Source organism: Rhinatrema bivittatum, chromosome 4, assembly GCF_901001135.1.
Source record: "Rhinatrema bivittatum chromosome 4, aRhiBiv1.1, whole genome shotgun sequence".
Taxonomy (NCBI): Eukaryota; Metazoa; Chordata; class Amphibia; order Gymnophiona; family Rhinatrematidae; genus Rhinatrema; species Rhinatrema bivittatum.
Window position 1 is genome coordinate 423,637,492 of NC_042618.1, and position 18,900 is coordinate 423,656,391.

An 18,900-nucleotide genomic window follows, 5' to 3' on the forward strand; every position below is an offset into this window, starting at 1 on the left:
GAGATATTACTGGAGCAAATGGGAATTGATCCTGCCTCATTATCGATCATGGGATGGGGTAATGAGGAGAGCTCCTGGTGGGGGGAAGGGAGAGGTGGTTTGAGGGGGTTGGCATTTTTCATGGGGTTTGGAGCCAGGCATGGGGGCTTAAGTATTTACACATATTGAGGGGAAGGGGATGCTGGGAAGAGAGTGCCCAGCCTGCCAATACCACACCCCGTGTAATGCCACAGAACCCAGCCACTCCGAGCTCTTTCCCGCTTTCCACCCTCCCCCTTGCTTATTCCACCTGGCACCATGAGAACAAAGATCAATGCACTGCTCAAACCCACTCAGCAGAGCTGCATGGTGCTGCTGCGAGAAGACTGAGGGGGGGGGGGGGGGGGGCGCGCCTGTATGTAGTCTGCAGTACTAAATTGCACTGTTTAGCCCAGTATTTTTACAGATCGTACAATGTGCATCATGCAAACAGCCCTGAAAAAGTATGACCCGCAATGTTGGAGAGCAGGTCTCCTGCTTTACCTTCTCTTCCTCCAAGCTGAGCTTTGGCGTCCTGGCTGGTGCATGGGGCACCTTGCTGTCTCTACCTCTGTTCTCTGGCAGAGGATCCAAGGGAAGTCCCCTACACAGCTCCTTCAGATTTGCCATGTCTGCTACACACAGTAAACTGCCAGCAAACAACCAGAGTTCATGAACACACCGACTGAGGCTTAAACAGCCTGTCTGGCCACACTCCTTCCGCAGCCACTTCCAACTCCTGCAAGAAACGGGCACCCACAGGACCCAGCTGGGATATGGACCTGCAGAAAAGCCCAGTGCAGGCAAGAGGGGTCCGCCTGCTCTTACCCCACGATCCTATTGGCTGGACACAGGTCCCCAAATTAATGTTTTACAAAATGTTGTTGTTTGCCTTCTTCTTCAATGATTAACTGTGCCTAAGCCCAGCCACATTCTCCCTGTGCCTGGAAGAGCACCACTCCGCTTTTTGGCTCGGGAAAGGTCTCTGTACATGAACTGTAATTTGCCACTTGCAAGGCAGTTGCTGGACAATATGGCATCCCGGGCAAGAGCTGTATCAGGCTCCCACGTTGAGAGACTCACACCAAAGGGTGATGTGCCGCCCCCCCCCCCTTTCCGGCTTGGCACCCAGGGTGGTCACCCTCTTTGCCCTCCCCTTGCAGAAGCCCTGACAGCTTGGAAGTGCCCCTCAGGGTCTGGCTGGATGGTGGTGGGTACCTAGGGGTTGGTGAGGCGAGGGCTCTCCTGCCCCCAGCAGTGTTTTACATTTCTGTTTCTGTTCCTGTAGTAGACTTACTGAGAGAAAGGAATTTGGCACGGTTCAAATGATTTCCAAACCAAACTTTTGCTGTTTGTTGAGTCCCTGAAAGACGGAGCTAGCAAATGAGGACCAGGAAAGAGGGGGGGGGGGGGGCACATCTGTTTCCCATCCCTTTTCTTTTGCTCCAGGTGGAAACAAAATGGCAGAGCCAAGCACTCTTCCTCTCTCTCTCTGCCCGGTTCGAAACTGGGTCCTGCAGTCACTACTGAGAAAGCACGGCCTTCTCTTCTTTGTTTTATCTGCCAACTCTAGTAAGTTGCATTCAATCGTGGTGACAACCCCCGTCCCCAAATGGATGTGGCCATAAAAAGGCACAAATCTGGCTGCAGCAATAAGGAGAAACAGGAAACTACGGGATTCTGACTCAATGACAAATCTATATATTCCCCACACTCAACTGCAGTGGCCTGGGGTTTAAAACATATGCTCATAGATTATATCCACTTTTAATTTCTGAAAAGCATTGCAATAACAGTCCACAAGATAAACATCCTTCTGGCCAGAAATGCAGTTTCTGAGTCACTTCCCTCTCAGCTTCAGCAGTTCTCATGTTCCAGGGTCCCCACCCCTCCTGGCATATATATATATATATATACATATGGTGAGTTGGCTCCGCCCCCCCCAGAGGAAGGCAGCTCCCAGGTCTGGTTGGCTTTTGCCCATATATGTCATTCCTGTGACCACATATGGACTTCCTGCAATTTAGGTTAATGAAAAAATGTCCAAATATGGGATGCTCCCATTTGGCTTTCCATTTCCAATCAGGTAAGGATCGTTTTTGAAGATATTAAGTTTATTAAAAATGCGGATCAGTGGCTCAGAGCTGAGCTTCTTGCCTCAGGATCCAGGCGTTACTGGAATGGGCAATTATTTTAGAGGTGTCTCTTTCCACCACAACACAATCAGGCCGATGCTATATCATGCACTGAGCCTAGCGCACAAGCTAATGAGCTCATGGACATGTGTTTTGGAAGCGCTAGGCTAACACCTGATACAATAAGGGGATTATCACGTCCAATATGTGCGTAGCTAATAGTGCTCATCACATGTAAATGCATTCAGATGAGGTTATTAGCTATTACCTCCCACCCCATGCAAAAAAAAATCACTGTGCATCCGAAGCACACATTTTAACATGAAAAACTTAATGCCATCCCCAGGGCTGGCGTTAAGTCTTTACACACTCCGAGCCATCCAAAAGCCCCCTACAAAGCCACAAAAAAGCCCAAAATACTGCTTTTCTGTGGTTCCTCCTACTTAGTATCATCCCGATACTAAATATGAGGAACCACAGGAAGCAGCATGAAAATGAAAATCTGGCTGGTGGTCAGGATAGGGAAACAGACCCATGGCCGTGAGCAGGTTAGGAAAACAGACTCTCATTAATTCAGCATCCATTTTCCTAACCAGTGCACAGTCACTGCTCCTGGGCACCTGATATACCATGGACGTGCCAGGCACAAACAATTTATCCCTAGTGCGTCCTTTTAGCACAACCCCTCATTTAAATAATGCATGGTGTGCCCAGGATAGGTGGCTGGGCTTGCTTTAGGGAAGCGAGCGCTCAATCATGAGCACCCGTTTTTTGCAACCTGATATTGCATTGGCCTGAATGTGTCTGTGATATATAAAGTGAATGTGAGGACTGTGCACTCCTAGGTGAGGAGGGAAGTTGGTTTTGGTGCAAAAACAGAGAATATGAAAAGAGATTTATTTTTATTCTGAGGTCATGTGATTCCCCCCTCCCTCACTAGGCTGCCATATATAAAACACCTCCCCAAATCCCCACCCATATTGCAGCAGCCTGGGCTCCGCTGTGGAGCTGACAGCACCTGTGATTTTCTTCTTACTGGGGAATGCTGAGGCTCAGCTCACTTGTTGTGCTTGTTTGTTTTATAATAAACTTTATAATTAGAAAAAAATAGCAAATACATGTGTCTGATTCAGAGGACGAGCCCCACTGGGTTAATGTACATAGCAGCATACATCCTCCTCCATCCCAGGGAGTCCAGAACTCAGACTGCTGTTGCTGAGCTCGATCTGACACTCGCCCCAGTCTGCTGTTCACATCCTTCCTACCATTCTCAGCCCCTTTCCAAGATGCTGGTCCCCACCCTGGACCCCTGTAAACTTCCACAGGGGTTGGCACCACTCTCCTCTCCTGCAGCCTACCTGCACCACGCAGCTCAGCCCCGCACTGGGATCATGTCATGTCAGCAGATGGGATCATGTCAGTGGGGATCACCAGAACAAACCAGCACAGCTCAAACTTACTGAAGTGTGTGGCAGAAATGAGGGTAAGAGGGAGGGTAGGGGGAGCCAGATCAGGCTAAGAGCAGAGGAAGAGAAATATCAAGGTGGAGGCAGAGGAAGATGTGGGCTAGACAGAGAGTGAGGAAGAGGAGGAGAGACAGGAGAGAGAGATGAGTAGAAAAGAATTAGGGAAGAGGAGCAGGACTGGGGAAAGAATGGAGGGGAATTGAAAGGTTGGAGAAGAGGACAAAGCAGAAGAGGAGAATGATGGTAAGGCAGCTTGGGAGAAAAAGAGGCACAAAACAGATGAGTTGAATGAAAGAGAAAAATAGAAAGGGGACAAAACTGAGGCTGCAGAAAAGCCCAAAATGTGATGATGACTGGCAAAAGAGAAACATTTACTAAAGGGAAAAGGAGGTGAGGAGACAGAGCTGTAACCAGAGGGGCCTGCACTGAACATTTTTTCATTTTGTTTTGTTTTTCAGTTCATTATTATCTTTTTTTGTTTATTTTAGTTTGTTTCATCTATTTATTTATTTATTTTAGATTTTTATATTCCACTTTTCACACTTTTTGATTTTTATATTCCACTTTTCACACTTTTTTCAGCACTTCAAAGCGGATTTCATTCAGGTATGTAGGTAACACAAAACCCTGCAAAATGTCATTCAGAAACTGTATAGCGAGCCTGCCATATCAATCAACACAGCATTAACTCCCAGAACTCAAACAGCAATAACCCTGCATGAAAAGGCAACACTGCAAGTATTTCACCTGGGCCTAAAACACCAATACACCTTCTAGTGGGAAAACAGAAGAAGCTGGGCTGCTACATATGCTAGCAGATTACTTTACCTCCCTCACACATACAGAACACAGGCAGACCCTCACCAAATGCAGAACAAGGGATCACATTAGAAAAAGAAATATACAGTTAAAAACCAAATTCTTCTTTGTTCTGCTGTCCTCTCCAATCCCCTCCCCTCCCATCTGTTCCCTGAGAAGGGGGGAGGACAAGAGAGGAGAAGGGGCTAGAATAGGATGGGTTCTTCTTTGCTTTGCACTCTGCTCTGACTACTCCAGGCTCACATCCACCGCATCCAGTTCCTTGCATGCTGCCTGGGAGGGGCTGGAGTAGGAAGCAGAGGGCTGATCTCTGCTGCCTGAGATTCACGGCATTGGCCAATAGAGTCATTGGGGCAGAGCTTTGTGCGCTTATGCCCATAGGTAAAAGCAGCCTTGATGATGAGGCTCCCTTGGACTTGACACCCGGGGCAGCTGCTCCCTCGCCCCCCCCCCCCCCCCCCCCCTCACCTTGTCCCGGCTCTGCCGGCCAATCCAAAGGCCAGTGCTACTCTCTGTACCTCCCTATCTCCATACAACAAAATGGTGCCAGCTTCAAGCCGATCAGCACCATTATGAAATGGAGATCTGAGGTGGCAATCAAGAAAGCTAAAGGAAGAAGCAGAAACAAGGACAATCAAACCACAGACAAGCTAAACCCCTTGTTTTATTCTCCGTTCATACTGCATGCCGTCTTGTTTGGCGATAATTAGTTTGCTGAATTCACGTTTGGCTGCCGAAGCTAAGGCTGACCCTCTGCCTCGGCTCCAGCTGCTCTTGCCAGTCTCATTTTCCGGAATACCCACCTCTGCTTTCCCCATGGTTACCATCCAACAATGTTCTTTAACCCCTCACTATGGCATGGCGCTTCCTTTCTGCTGGCAGGACACAGGGTCCCAGATCCTCCCAGAAGGGCTCTGCTGACTGGCTGCTCCCACAGTGCCTGCCTGTCTAGATCAGAGTCAGGTAGGACTCCTTCTCAGATGGGATCCCCGAACCCATCATGCTTCCAAAATATCACATTTAACTTGTCTGCCAGTTCCGAAGGCCACTACTTGAGTTCCAAAGTCCATCAACAGAATGCCCCAGTGGCAGGAGCAGCAGAATACCTTTTTTTGTGTGTGTGTGTGTGTGTGTGGGGGGGGGGGGGTTTGAGAAGGGCCAAGTCAATCAAGCTCCACCCCTTCCCTCTGCCTCTATACCCCCTCTTTTTCTCCTCCACATGCCTCTCTCTTCCCTCTTCCCTGTCCCACCCCCACTGCCCAATCCCCACCCTTCACTCTCTTAATTTCTTCCCCCTCACCATCCTCCTTCCCCCTCCTCCAATAATGATCACTGGCAGGAGGAGGAGAAGAGCACTGGTGCCTTGGGCTGCATCCTCTTCCTCCTCTGCTACCTGGCCTGACTGCTGCATTGACCTGCGTCCCATGCAGTTCAAAGTAGCAGTGGGGCCCAGATCTGCCGAGGAGGAAGGCACAGCAGGCACACCACTGCTCTCCTTCTCCTGTTGCCGAACAGCTGCTGCCCAACCCGGCCCGCATCTCTTGCAGCGATTCTGCGGGAAAGACCCGATTTTGGTCAGGCCCAAAATGACGCCTGTGCCCCGTGGAGCAATCAATGGCCATTCCTAATCTGTGGTGCTGCGGCTGCGCTGGCAGGTCACATCCCATGCTGCAGCCAGGTTGCCTTCTAAAGTCCCCAAACCCCTTCGCCTGCCTGCCTGCCTCATGTGCACAGATCAGTGTTAGACTCTGTGGGAATGTAGTTGGGAAGCTGGACTGGGGGCTCTGGAATCCAGGAACGACTGTTCTCACCTCTGCCAGTAGCACTTTATTTTCCCCCAAAGGGATCAATGCCAAGTAAGGATGTGCTTTTGTGTGAAATTGAACAAGAAATTTCAACGGTGGCGCTCTGGCGTTGTTTTGAATAGAGCACCCCCGGGGCAGGCGCATCTGGGGATGCCTCCTGCCCATGAATCCGCTTACAATTCTGGGTAAGCTGATGGGGAGGGTCCAGGTGGGTAAGGGAGGATGGGGAAAAGGCCCAGTGGGATTTTGTTTTATCCTTTAGGCTCGTGATTTTTACAGCAGGGGAAGGGTGAAGCTGCTACTGCCTTTTTTTAAATAAACAAAACATAAAAAAAAAAAAAAACCCAACCCCGAAATGGAATGAACTTCCCCCACCCCCATTCCTCCACCAACAAAACAAAATGAAAACAAACCTTGTACACCCCTAGAGCCAGGTGACATGTAAAACTTATTGCATTATATTTTCATGTTTCAGGGCAGTGCTTTTCAACTTTTTTTGCCAGATAGCCCGTTACATCATTCCTAGGCAAAATTAATAATTAATGGAACCCTCATTAAAGGCTGTTCAGCTTGTCAGCACCACCAGAAAACGTGCATTCACTTATACCCTCAGCATGGTAGAAATTCCCACTGGAACAGTCTTCATGCATTTTCGTAAACTTGTTAAAGCAGATTTATTCTTGCAAGCCTTCCAAAACTTTTATTCCAAGATCAATGCTCTGGATTATTGCTGAGCCAGGTTAAGGCCTTCTCTGTTTTTAAATTACAATCCTTTCACTTAAGAACATAAGAAGTGCCATGCTGGGTCAGACCAAGGTCCATCGAGACCTACGTCCTGACTGACAGTCCGGGTCACAAGTACCTGGCAGAATCCCAAAGAATAGAGCCAATCCTTCCTGCTCCTAGCCAGGGAAAAGCAATGGCTTTTCCTCTCTTTGTGCACTGTCCCCTTAAATCCAGCCCAGATGTCCCATCTCCCTCCCCACTCAGTCCATCATTGCGAATTTACTGACCCATTACTGGATAGGCCCTGCAATTTTACTACCCTCTCTTAGCTCCCCACTACTGAGCTGTAACGACAGCTCATGGCTGGCATGCTCTGGCCTATTTATACCCAGTGGGACTGCACTAGTTGATGAAGAACAGCCCAGCTCTAGAGAGCGAGGGACACACCTACTGAGTTAGTGCAATGAAAAGGTCTGGCCTGTCTGCGTGAAAACTGGTATAGCAGCTTTCATTTGCATGTGCTGCATTTTGTAAAAAGCTGCTTGGGCCAGTCCAGGGCCTTCAGTTAGGTTTAAAACTATGCACAAACTGCCTATAGAACAGGTCAAAACATTCAGGAGTGGGGATGTATTCAGGCAGCAGTTCAGAGCAAGCCACCCCATGCCATTTCTGCACCCATCATCCCCAGCTTCCCTTTTGACTCCCTATGCTCACACTTCACTCAAAAAAAGGGCGACAGCCCTTTTTGTCCTGCCTTGCACAGCAGAACAACTCCAAGCGGCTTTAATCTTCATGGTAAAACCGTGCAGATGATGCAGGTTTAGCCCAGCCAGTCCTCCTCCCCCAAGTCAAAAACTACAGCTAACAATCGCACTACCTTTCCAGCCATCTCCAAGTCTCATCCGGGGGAGGTTTAGCAAGATCGTACCGAAGCAATGGACATTGGCGAAATCTGTATCCGGGCAATAATTTATTATAAGGCAATGAGAATTTTTTGGCCTGGTTTTTTTTTTTTTGTAGCGAAGCTTTCTGCAGAAGCGGAGCCCCGTTTCTCAATATGTGTTGCCGTGCTGTATTCTGGACCATGGGGTGGTGGTCACTTTTCCCTACATGAGGTACAGTCCGGTTTCACCGCACGTGGAACCGAGTCCCGCTCGCGGGCGATCGCCGCGTCCGGCAGATGGCGCTGCGAAGCCACCGCCCACAGGCTGAGCAATTCATTTAAAGGGACCGCAGCCAGCTGAGCGCCCAGGAGCGAAAGTGACAGCCTGGAGCAGCTGAGAGTAGGAGAAAGGAAGGAGATCCCCTTCCCCATGCTTGTGAAGAAAGGATCAGAGACCAAAGCGAAGGTGCCATCCCAAGCACAGGCAGCGCAGCGAATTAATAAGAGATATAAAAAGAAGCGCATTGGAGAGAAGAACTAGTTTTATTCATTGCGTCCAAGATATCGGATGCGAACAGCTGAAAAAGAAAGGACGTCAAGAGAGACACTGTAGGAAGGAGAGTAACAACGATTGGGATTATTTGCTATTTATCTTTCCCGGGATCAGTATGGTTGGTTTTTAATTTTTCATTCTTAGCTAGTACAAAACCAAAAAGAGAAACAGAAAATAACTAGCGAGAAATCTACACATCTCCAAATTCGTCTGACTTCTTCTGAGCCTGGGAGTAAAGGACCAAGACAACGACAATAAGGGGGCGCAGTCATGTTCAGGGATAAAATGGGGCTATTGCAGTGAAATAAGAAAGTCCAGTAAGGTGGGAGCCGATCCAAGGAGCCCCTCCCCCCCAAGTATTGATTTCATAGACTTATTTAACCCTTCGGATCCTTTTGGGCTGGAGCGGACCCTGCTGAATGTCTGCGGGAAGGAGGATGCCAGATTTGGGAGGAGAGCTAAGTGTGTCTTTCCCTGAGATCTTGGCGTTGGGGGTATAGGATCTGCCCTGCGGAGGACTCTCCTCCGGACCCAGAACGTTTTCTCATGCAGCACAAAGGGATGGCGCTGGTTATCTTCCTGCAGTATCTGATTATCTCTGCGCATGGGGCAGGTAAGCACAATTAAGCTCTAGAATTCATTGCCGGAGGCTGTGGTTAGGGCAATTAGTGTAGATGGGTTTAAAAAAATGTTTGGATGAGTTCCTGGAGAAGTCCATAAACTGCTGTTAATCAAGCTGATTTAGGGAATAGCCACTGCTATTACTGGCATTAGTAATCCAGATTGTAAGGAGAGATTGGGGATCCTTTATCTGCCTCTTGCTTGTTAAATAATTAGAGCCATGCCTTATTATGTGCCTCTCACAGGCAGTATCATCCCATTAAAACCATTTTTTTCAGTAAGGTGGGGTGTCCTATTTGATTGTCGAATATATGAAACACAAATAATACAAATACTGCGTGTGTGCATGTTCCTAATGTGCATTGAGGGAAAAGTGAACAGCCTCCACAGCTGGGACAAGTGATCAGCTGTCAGTCGCGCCTGGCATCACTGGGGAGTTTGATGTTCTAATTTGTGAAATTACTTATTCTAAGGTGAAACCTTATATTTGGATGCAGAGAGTGAATCAGCCTTAAAAGAGAAGATTTATTCACTTGCCCCCCCCCCCCCTCATATCTTCCCTGCCATTAAGGCTGTGATTGAAGAGGCTGGTAAACCTCTAGCAGAGCTGATGGGGTTACCCGAGGTCAAAAGACTAAAAAAAAAATATTAAGAGGGCCTGCTGGTGATGATTAAAAATTGGTGAATGACGGACAAATGGGGCTGTAGATTTACATTTGAACAGTATAGGTCCCACCCTAAGCAGATATTCAATAGTTCCTAATGTTCAACATGTATGATACCAGTTTTAAATATTTATTTTGAACATTTAAAGGCTGAAGATAAGTTGTTGGGTTTTTTCATATTCAAGGGGTTACAGTTTAATATGTTCACTGTTCCTTGATGTCTTTGATTTTACTAACCAAACAGTTGACAGGCTCCATTTATTGTGTTTAGTGGATAGGAACAACACCTAGGAGCTGGCTGTCTTTTTTTTTTTTCTATTTGGGTTTTACTGTGTCTGGGGAAAATTTACCAAAATGCTTTTTACTGAGCAGAGAACTAAACTGCTAGAAAGGATAGGGGCTTTTCCTGATGTGGTCGGGTAGCAGTCCTAAAAATACAGAGGAACTAAGAGAAATGGAAAGGGATGTCAACTGGATGATACCCACTACAGCATCTGCAAATTGTGCCCACACATAGTGATACTTTTCTATTTTGGGTTCTGGGCCAGTGACAGCCTCCACTTTTTTCCCAATTGGGAACAGGAAGCAAGCTCCGAAAGGTTCCAGATTGGTGACCTTGCAGGAACTCACCACTGCCCACATATATTATCTGCCCTACAGCAGCTTCCAGGCAGCTATTTGCTTCTTTTACACTGAAACGCCCAATCCCAAGTTGTTGACCGCCACAGCCTAGTCTTTTTTTGGAACTTGTAACATTTCACAACAAAACCAATCACAATATTAGCCCTCACTGGTATGAATGCTTTTGAAGAAATTCACAGAACTGAATCACTACTGAGTAGATTCTGCTGTGACTTTTAGATCACCCTTGGATGGGAGACTCCTCATTGTATGGAAAGACTCTTGGACATCTCACAATATTCAGGAGCTGCCTCCTCTTTTAGTCCCTCATTCTTAATAAGCTCTCCCAGAGTTGTAGAGTGCCTATGGCCAATATGCCCACGGCAATAGGCGTTGCTACTAAAAGGCGCCACTACCGCAGCTCTGTGCCAAGGAGTGCTGGCGGGTCCTCAGCAAACGAGAAAGCAGTACGGCCCCCAGCGGGACTGTGCTCCTTTTCCACTTACTAAGGCCGCGCTTACCACTTTGTTGATTTTGGCGGGGCTGCGCTGCTGAGCAGGAGGAGGAAGAGCGCGTCCTACCGGAAGTAGTCAAATATGCCGTGGCCAGAAGTTGTTCCCTTGGCCACAGAGGCTGAAGGAGACTACTGCTGCCTGCTAAGACAAGGAGGACGTGATTGAGAGAGAAAGCATGTGGGTACACATCTACCCCAGTTACTCTCTGCCTGCTAATTCTTGACAATTTCAGGGCATCTAGAAATTAAAAGTTCCAAGGTATGGATAACGGGGAAATTTTTAAAAATCCTTATTTTAATTGTTGGATGTTATTTGATGTGTCTGTTTTGAAATATTTTAGTGATGTTTGGAAGATTTTTATATGAAAGTTATTCTATTTATTAATTGTTTTGAGTTATTCTATTTATTAATTGTTTTGAATTATTCATTTTATTAGTATGGTTTTACTAATTTTGTTTGATGAGGAATGATAATGTTTCTGTTTTTTACATTGTTGCAGTACATACAGAATTTGGCTTGTTGCAGTTTCCAGATCAGTTTTTGATGTACATTTCTATTTATACTGTATGGCCTCTTTATTATGTATTTGGAGGTCTATCTGTGTTTTGCATGTGTGACTGAAGTGAATTATTCCATTATTGTGTAGTTACTATGTATCAATCTATAGCAGCTTGGCTTGTTTTGTTTTCCTAATAGGGGGTTTATTACTATTTTAGGCCTGGTGTAATATTTGTAGTATTAACTTTCATAGGAAGGGTTGTTGTTGTTGTTGTTGTTGTTTGAGTGCTGGTAGTTAGTTCTGTTTTTATATAGAAATATTTTTCTCGAGGTTCTCTGAAGGTCATGCCCATGCCCAAGATGCATTACAGTAGGCCTAATACCATATAGGTTCCAAGTATCTCTCTCTTTTTTTTTTTTTGCAGGATTTTCTGGTTGGCACCTCAGCAGTGCATGTAAATATAATATACATATTGTGATATTTTTACCTCTGAAGACTCTGCTTTGATATTCTTTTTCATGTAAAATCTTTTATTATAAATGCATACATTTTAATTGTGTGTGAGGCGGGTGTGATGGTGTGGGGGATGCAAGGCTGTAAAGTTTTTTTTTCTTAGGGTATCTAATCCCCTTGCACTGGCCATGTGCATTGCTGTACAAACATTGAACAGTCTCCCAACTCGTGGTATCATGTGTTGTGTAATGGGTGAGGGCGCAGTTTTTCACTTGGCCATAGGCACCACATTGCCTGGCTACAGCTCTGAGTTCTCCTCACAGGAAGTGAATTTGGATTTAATTACTCACCTTTTCAAACCCAAGCTCAAGGTGAGTTACATTTGCCTATGAAAACTTAGAATTTAGTAGAGATGTGATTCTGCCGAACCTTTTGGTTCAGCCTTCGTTATTGGCCCTCTGTGGGAAATTTCATTTTCCTGCGGTTCAGGGCGATTTTATTTCATCTGCCCCCCTGAAACAATGCCCAAAACCCACCCCAACCCTTCAGATTAAAAAAAAAACCAAACCTCAACCCCCCCCCCCCCCCTACCACCAAGACTTACCGAAAGTCCCTGGTGGTCCAGCGGGGTCCCAGGAGCAATCTTCCCCTCTCGGGCCGTCGGCTTCCACTAATCAAAATGGCGCCGATAGCCCTGTCACATGCTAAGGGCAAAGGGCCATCGGCGCCATTTTGATTAGTGGCAGCCGACGGCCCGAGAGGGGGAGATTGCTCTCGGGATCCCACTGGACCACCAGGAGCTTTTGGTAAGTCTTGGGGGGGGGAGGTTGGGCAAGTCTTGGGGGGTCAGGAGGGTTGGGGGGTTGCAATTAATTAATTTGAAGGGTTGGGTTTAGGGTTTGGTTTTTTTTAATGTGCCCTTTCTCCCCTCCCCAAAAACGATAAAAAAAAAAAAAAAAACCCATGAAATTTCGTGGGTTTTCTTATCGTTTCGTCGCCCCCGAACCATGACAAAATAGGAAATATCATCTCTATTTTCTATTTCATCGCAAAACAAATGCACATCCCTACAATTTAGAGGCCTGATTAACTAGGTATTTTCCCCACATAGACACAGAATGGGAGGAAAGCCTTAATAAATGACCCAAGTTTTATACCTGAGACAATGGAAGGTGAAGTAACTTGCCCAAGATAACAAGGAGCAGTCAGTGGGAGGAGCAGGACTGGAACCCTGGCTTCCCTGGTCTCAGCTCACTGCTCTAAGCACTAGGCTGCTCCTCCACTCTAAATGCTTGCACTAGCATATGATGGCACTGTAGAAATGTGAGAGGGAGAGAGAGCGATGGGTGGTAGATGGTGGGGGGTGGGGTTGGGGCAAAGAGAGAGATTCCAGAATAGAGGGGAGAGAGGTGGGGTGAAAGAGGGAGAGAAAGAAAGTGAAAAGTAGAGTGCTAAAAGTCTAGTCTTGTAAAATTAGAGGGAAAAAAACCTAATAAAACAAACCTTGTCAGCTATAGGAGATTTGTAAGGTAAATAAGTAGCAAACCCTCTCAGAAGTGCCTTCTAAGTAATATTTTGCCTTTTGATTATCAAAACCTCAAATGTGTAGAAAAGTGTATCTTAATTTAAAAGGAGAAAGCTTACCAAAGCAGCTGACCTACAAACAGCCCAAATGTGCCTTCTCTAGGTAAGTACATTGAGATGTCCTTTTGGCATGGAAAAAAAAACCCCTCCCAAACTTGGCAATATTTCAGTTCTAAAACTGCTGTTTGTATTTCTTATTCTTTAAACTATGAATTGTGCACAGGGAACATCCCTTAATTTTCAAACTCCAGTTTATATAGCCAGATTTCTAGTGGAGCAGAGGAGTAGCTGAGTGATTAGAGCACTAGGCTGAGCCCCCTTGGAAGCCGTTCCTTGTAACCTCTGTTGCTTCAGGTACAAGCATAGGACCCTACATTACTAAAGCTTCCCTCTCATTCTGTGTCTACGAGAAAAATGCTTAGTAAATAAAACCTATTGGCTACCAATGGATAACAAATAGAGTTTATTGATCTTGAACAAAATTATCTAAAATTTTGTAATCAGACTAGTACAAGTATTTGGGGAGTGACATTTTTAGGTATTTTAGTTCAGTTGTTTTAAACTGTGATGTATAATCTGTACATAAAAATGTTATGTGATTTGTAATCCATGATGAATACTGTTGTTAAATAAATAATATTTAAATAATAAGCCCTCTGGGACAGGGAAATTACCTGCAGTACCTGAATGTAATCTGCTTTGAAGAGGCTGAGCAGTCACAAAAGGTGAAATATAAATTTTAAAAAATTTAAATTAATAAAAAAAAAATACTGGGTCTAGTGATCTTTTGGGTCAGAGGCAATCGTGTATCCCACAGAAGCCAACTTTTTCAAAATGATTGGGGTTACCAAACCCAACACAAATTACCCCTCCCTGGGCACAGGGGGCAGGAAGCTCAAGCAGCCACATAGTGGCACCTACAAACCCAGCATCAAATGCATAGGGACTGAAAAACTAGGCTGCAGCACTGCCCCCTCCCTCCATCTTACATGAGTCAAAATCTGTTTCCTTTTCCCCCTACCAGCAACAGTTTTCTAGCTAAGTGACCCATTAGGGATGTGAATCGTTTTTTGACGATTTAAAATATCGTCCGATATATTTTAAATCATCAAAAATCGTTAGGGCCACGATACAATACCAATTCCCCCGATTTATCGTTAAAAAATCAGGGGGAAGGGGGAGGGCAGGAAAACCGGCACACTAAAACCCCCTAAAACCCACCCTGACCCTTAAAATTAAATCCCCCACCCTCCCGAACCCCCCCCCAAATGCTTTAAATTACCTGGGGATCCAGCGGTGGTCCAGAACGGCGGCGGTCCGGAACGGCCCCCTCAATTGAATCCTGTTGTCTTCAGCCGGCGCCATTTTGCAAAATGGCGGCGGCCATAGACCAAAACAATTCGACGCAGGAGGTCATTCCGGACCCCCGCTGGACTTTTGGCAAGTCTTGTGGGGGTCAGGAGGCCCCCCCAAGCTGGCCAAAAGTTCCTGGGAGTCCAGCGGGGTTCAGGAAGCGATTTCTTGCCGCAAATCGTTTTCCGTATGGAAATGCCGCCGGCAGGAGATCGACTGCAGGAGGTCGTTCAGCGGGGGTTACCGCTGCTGAACGACCTCCTGCAGTCGATCTCCTGCCGGTGCCATTTTCCGTACGGAAAACGATTCGTGGCAAGAAATCGCTTCCTGAACCCCGCTGGACTCCCAGGAACTTTTGGCCAGCTTGGGGGGGCCTCCTGACCCCCACAAGACTTGCCAAAAGTCCAGCGGGGGTCCGGAACGACCTCCTGCGTCGAATCGTTTTGGTCTATGGCCGCCGCCATTTTGCGGTGGCCATTTTGCAAAATGGTGCCGGCTGAAGACAACAGGATTCAATTGAGGGGGCTGTTCCGGACCGCCGCCGTTCTGGACCACCGCTGGATCCCCAGGTAATTTAAAGCATGGGGGGGGGGGGGGTTCGGGAGGGTGGGGGATTTAATTTAAAGGGTCGGGGGTGGGTTTTAGGGGGTTTTAGTGTGCCGGCTCACGATTTTAACGATTTTCACGATAGTTTACACACCCAAACGGCAACAATACGATTCCCTCCCCCTCCCAGCCGAAATCGATCGTTAAGACGATCGAGGACACGATTCACATCTCTATGACCCATTAAACTCTATCAATAATGAGATCGGAAGCTTCCTAATGCTGCAGTCCTGCATCTCTCTCCAAACAGCGATCCATAATACTGACTCTTCAGGAGGGCCTGGTGACTTATGGATGGAATATTTCCTTGGACGGCATCTTCAGATAACTTATTGCTCTGCCAGTCTTTATTTTGTCCTCTTGTGGACCTCAGCATTGGTCTTGATGTATTCCGATGTCGTCGGGGAGCTTCCTTGCCTGTGATATTCCGACGGTGGATAAAATGCTTTTAGTAAATGGTCACATGACGGTACTGCCCATTGAATCGGTCTTTCATTCTCTTATGTTGGTTTTCATCAAAGTCCTGGGGTTGTGCCCACTGTAGTGATGAGAGCTTGCAAGACTGTAGTACAGTACTCGTAGAAAATAGGGCTTGATTTACTAAGGCTTTTCTCCTATTCTTTGTCTATTGGATGGGGGGGAGAGCTTATCTGTTGAGATAATTTAATGAGGATTTTTTTTTTTTGCTAAGAAAACCTAGACCCTTTGTGATAAATCACCTCTTGGTCCCTGATCAGGGAAACCATAAGCAAGAAAAAAATGCATCATTTTGAACACGCTGTTAAACTTCGAATCTTTTGTAAACTGTTGTGATGGCAAAACCGAACGACGGTATATAAAACTCGATAAATAAATGAATACAATCATGTTCCCAGTCACTGAGCGCCTAAGCAAATAGGCTGACCACATGATGGGGATGGTGAAACAGGCAAAGCTCATTTTCCAGGGCAAATACTTGGTCATGACTCTGGGTTTATCCTGTTGTGTCCTAGTGTGTCACTCACAGGTTTCTCTGTCTCAAAGGTGAGCCCGAAGGGTTGGGCCTATAGACTTTTCTATCTACCCAGCTGCCAAGCTACGTAGGACCAGATTAGGGTGGCCAGCCCATGAAAATATTTTTCTACTGACAGCCTTCTTTTTTGAAGACATCCATCTTACCATTACTATTTTGTGTACAGTTGGACTTATTGTGCCAAGTGTCACCCCCACCTTAAGCAACAAGGTGCTGCCCCTGACTTGCCACAGAGCATGAGCCTGTGGCATTAGAGACACTGGCCCTGTCACTCACAACATTTTTACTGATGGGAAATTATTTTTACGGACATGCCATTTTTTGTTTGCTTTTTATTTTCTGACAGTTGGCAATCCTGAATCCAGGGCTGTTGCAATGGTCTTACATGCCCTACAGCCCTGTACCACACCCACCCCCAAATTAATTTTCAGGACCTTAGGCTGCCCCCTGAGATTCTGATAATTATTTATGACACTCATGATCACCTCACTACCAGAACAATCCTGTAAAAAAGCCACATAATTGACATGGGGGGGGGGGGGGGTGTTACATATTCAGTCAGTATCTGGATAGCAAAGTTAGCGGGTCACACTTATCCGGCTAACTTTGAAGGTATATTCAATAGTGCAGCCGCATTGCATTCATCTGATTTTTGGGGGTAGACTGCAAATAAAATTCAAGAAATACTTAACTGTGTAAATTAAAAGAAATCCATATCACATTGGCTAAAGGTACTCTCTGACATGGCTGGCTGAGTTTAACTAGGATATTTTCCCCCGACTACTCACAAACAAAACAAAAAAAAAGTCACCTTAGTGACAAAGATGCCATCCATTATCAGACACAAATCCTTGCAAAAATGTCACGTAGAACCTATATAGCAAACCTGCCATACCAAAACCTCAATATTTTTCTGTAACTACAGCCGCTCTTCAGTGCGCTCCCCCCAGAAGCTGTCATCCTAGGTGACCACCTAGTTTGTTTAATAGTTAAGCTGGCCCTGCCTGAACCTGATGTAGGAAGCAATTTTCCCATAGAAACAAAATGAGGAAACCCCCTTATCTGACTCTTAGTGTGTGCATATATGTGTGTGTGTGTGTTGCTGCATTGCTTTGTACGTATCTTTGTATTCTCAACAGCCCTTAGCATTAACACAAATCAGTCGTGATTAACAAAGGAGAGTAGGTCAGAAGTACAAGCATGTTTATTGTGCTATATTTGTATTCGCTGATTACAATCAATTCATCAAGATCGGTATTGAGTTGACTCTTCTAAGATTTGTCATCCCTTTGGTGTTCCCAGCAGTGTACTTTGCAGTGATCACTGACTTAAAAACGAAAAAGGTATTTTTCCCTACAGCATAGGCTGTGGTGGAAGTGGAGGTGGATCTCCGCCTTTCTTTGAGGAAGGACAGCTTTGAAAATGGTGATGTGACGTCAAAGTGTCCAGACTGGACAAAGAGAGCTTGATTCATCGAGGTCTTTCTCACAGGCACAGAAAAGGGAGGAAAAGCCTCAGGGAATCAAGGCCTCAGTGTTGCCGTGATTCTCTATTCGGTCACGTAACAGGAGAAACACTTCTCAGATGGAAAGATTTTTCTTTCCAAATGAAGTGCACGCATAGCCTGGAAGGCTCTAAAGAGAAAGTACTTAGTTCCAGCGCTTCAGAAGTTTAATATAATTTAACTGTCTCCTCTCCTGCCATAATGCTGGGCCACCAATTCAGTCCAGTGTTATGTGATCAATTTCCCGGAGGCCATGGATGGTTTTGGTTATAGTCCATTAGGATTTTGCTTAGGCTGCAGCACGGAGCTAGCTCTGGTAGCAATGATGGGTGGAGTGCTTTTATAGATAGGATCAAGAAGAGTCAATGCTTTTAATTTTGTTAGATCTCTCAACTGCTTTTGATTTGGTTGACCATAACATCTTCCTGGACAGGTGGGGACAGTTGAGTCTGTTTGATGGTTGTTATCAGATAAATTAAATTGTTTCTCACTGGAAGAACTTTCAGGGTGAAAATCAGTGTTAAGTGTCTGTTTGGGGGTTCCTCCCTATCTCTCCTCTTATTTAACATATTTTATATCCTTGGGACAACTGATTTGGTAATTTGGTTTCATCAGGTATTTATATGTTGATGACATCCAGTTGATTGTCCCTTTGGTAAAAATCCTGTTGTAGAGAGCTCTACTAAGTCTCTACTAAAGGAGTATACCAATTACTTAAGTGGGTAGAGAAAAGAGTTAGGTTTAGGTGGGAGAGAGAGCCTGTGTGTGTGTGTAACAAACCCACTTCCCCACCCCATCTACTAACCCACAACAATTTCAGAACATCTTGAAATTAAAAGTTCCCAGCTATGTCCCTCAGTATCAAAAGATTGTGAGAGGGCATCAGCTCATTGTTTCTTCTCAGTGGGACGGTACCACAGTTCAAAGTCAAACTGATTGAAAAGACAGCTGCCAGCTGGCTTGCTAAGGGTTCAGTTTCTGCACTTGCACTAGATGCTCTAGTTTCTAGTTATCCGTATAGATAGTTACTGGGTGTTTGGCTCCTTCCAGCAGGTGTCGCCG

At 45.9% G+C, this 18,900-nt stretch overlaps 2 protein-coding genes across 5 annotated transcripts in view; one reads left to right on the plus strand and one right to left on the minus strand.

The window, feature by feature from the left end:
* The window catches only part of UROC1 (urocanate hydratase 1), a 48,232-nt gene extending 47,402 nt beyond the window's left edge, over positions 1 to 830 (minus strand). For all 4 annotated transcript variants that reach the window (XM_029601372.1, XM_029601371.1, XM_029601370.1 and 1 more), the window contains exon 1: positions 523 to 830. In XM_029601372.1, coding sequence (XP_029457232.1) covers positions 523 to 648 — 126 coding nt within the window. In that variant the 5' untranslated portion in view covers positions 649 to 830. The remainder of the gene's footprint in view (positions 1 to 522) is intronic.
* Positions 831 to 8,219: 7,389 nt separating this feature from the next.
* LOC115091250 (netrin-4-like) overlaps positions 8,220 to 18,900 on the plus strand; it is an 87,916-nt gene continuing 77,235 nt past the window's right edge. The window contains 1 exon segment of the mRNA XM_029601373.1: positions 8,220 to 9,018. Coding sequence (XP_029457233.1) covers positions 8,952 to 9,018 — 67 coding nt within the window. The 5' untranslated portion in view covers positions 8,220 to 8,951.